The sequence below is a fragment of the Octodon degus genome, unplaced genomic scaffold, assembly GCF_000260255.1.
Source record: "Octodon degus isolate 3935 unplaced genomic scaffold, OctDeg1.0 scaffold00007, whole genome shotgun sequence".
In the NCBI taxonomy this organism is placed as follows: domain Eukaryota; kingdom Metazoa; phylum Chordata; class Mammalia; order Rodentia; family Octodontidae; genus Octodon; species Octodon degus.
Genome location: NW_004524583.1, coordinates 21,409,006 through 21,410,543, shown reverse-complemented (window position 1 = coordinate 21,410,543; position 1,538 = coordinate 21,409,006). Strand labels below are relative to the sequence as shown.

The following is a 1,538-nucleotide window of genomic DNA, read 5'->3' as shown; positions in this document are numbered from 1 at the left end:
TATTTGATTCTTTACTTCAGATGCTATGAATTCAGAGATTTTTTTATTTCAGAAATTAATTCTGATCTCAGTTCCTCTATACCTTTCTGCTGTTGTTTCTTTACCTCCGATGCTGTTAATTCATACATTTAAGCTGTGCTAGTGTTCTCTGCACTTGTTCTGGGTGGGCATTGGATTTCCCTTGTATGTTTCTGTATTTGATTCTTTACTTCAGATGCTATGAATTCAAAGATTTCTTTTTTTATTTCAGAAATTTATTCTGCTCTGAGTTCCTTTGTACCTTTCTGCTGTTGTTTGTTCTGATGCTATTAGTTCATTCATTTCAGCTTAGCTAGTGTCCTCTACACTTGGTCTAGGTGGGTTTGAGGCCTGAGATTGCATTTTGCTCCTTGTCTTTGTCATTTTGTATAGCACTGACCTCTGACGTTTGGTGTAGTGCTTTGGTGCAGTTATAACCTTAGCACCTACTGAATTTCGGGTGCAGATCTATTAAGTTTGAGTTTATCCAGCTATGTCTGGCTTGGGTCTAGCTGTTGTGCTCAGCTCCTTCCTGCTGCAGCCCTTGGAAGTGGACCTGTTGTGCCCCTCTGTCATAACAGTGAACCTGTTTTGCCCCTCTGTTGTGTCCCTGGCCCAGCGGGCACAGAGGAGCGCAGGAGCTGTCCCACACACTAGCCAGGCCTGGGCTTGGGCCTGATCTGGGGGTCCTGAGAGCGTTGCAGAAATTCTCACTCACTGGGTGTTCTTAGGGGCAGGGGTTCCAGAGGGATGGAGAGGTCCTGAGGGCGCAGTAGAGGGTCTCACTCATGTGGTGTTACTGAGTTTTGGTCCGGAGAGGTCCTGCAAGTGCAGGGAAGCTGGACGCTCTCTCACACACTCTCTAGGCCTGGGCGGGGCTCGATTTTTCTTACTCTAAATCTTTAAAAATTTATTTTTCTTCACAGGATGCAATGTCTTCCTCTCAAAGCATATTAGCTATAGTTTTTGGTGTTTTTTGTTTATAATGATAACTTTCATTTTTTTCCCTGCCAAAAGATTGAAGATCAGATGTCTGCTCTTATTTAAGAGTGGCTAACAGGAGACCCTTACTTTTTTTTTTTTTTTTTTAAAGAGTAGGATGTATTTTTGGGGAGCAAGAGAGCTGCTGTCTGTGGGCGAGAAAGAAGACCTGGGTGGGTTGCTAAAGGTCCTTCCTCTTCTAGGGGATGTTTATAGAGCAGACCCATGAAGTGAGGCAAGTCCAAGGTGGGAAAACACGAGAAATGGAAAGGTGGGCATGTGGTGGGACAAAACTATGGTCAACCAATAAGATGCTGAGTGTAACTGCTCCGGTAAAATTGATTACATTGGGATCAAATGGGGAAGCAAGTTACCAGCGAGCCAGAACTGGCCATCGCCTATTACTCCCTCATGGCACTTTGGGGTGCTTCTTCAGATGGAGGAATGTTATAGGCAGCTGAATTAGATAAAAATAGTACAGGCAGGCAGATAAGGCTGAGCCCTCAAGGGAGTCAGTGCAGAAGAGGAAATGCCTTGCA

At 44.5% G+C, this 1,538-nt stretch overlaps 1 protein-coding gene across 1 annotated transcript in view; it reads left to right on the top strand.

The window, feature by feature from the left end:
• The window catches only part of Snapc1 (small nuclear RNA activating complex polypeptide 1), a 20,121-nt gene that overhangs the window by 16,267 nt on the left and 2,316 nt on the right, over positions 1–1,538 (top strand). The window contains exon 7 of the mRNA XM_023701567.1: positions 715–757. Coding sequence (XP_023557335.1) covers positions 715–757 — 43 coding nt within the window. The remainder of the gene's footprint in view (positions 1–714; positions 758–1,538) is intronic.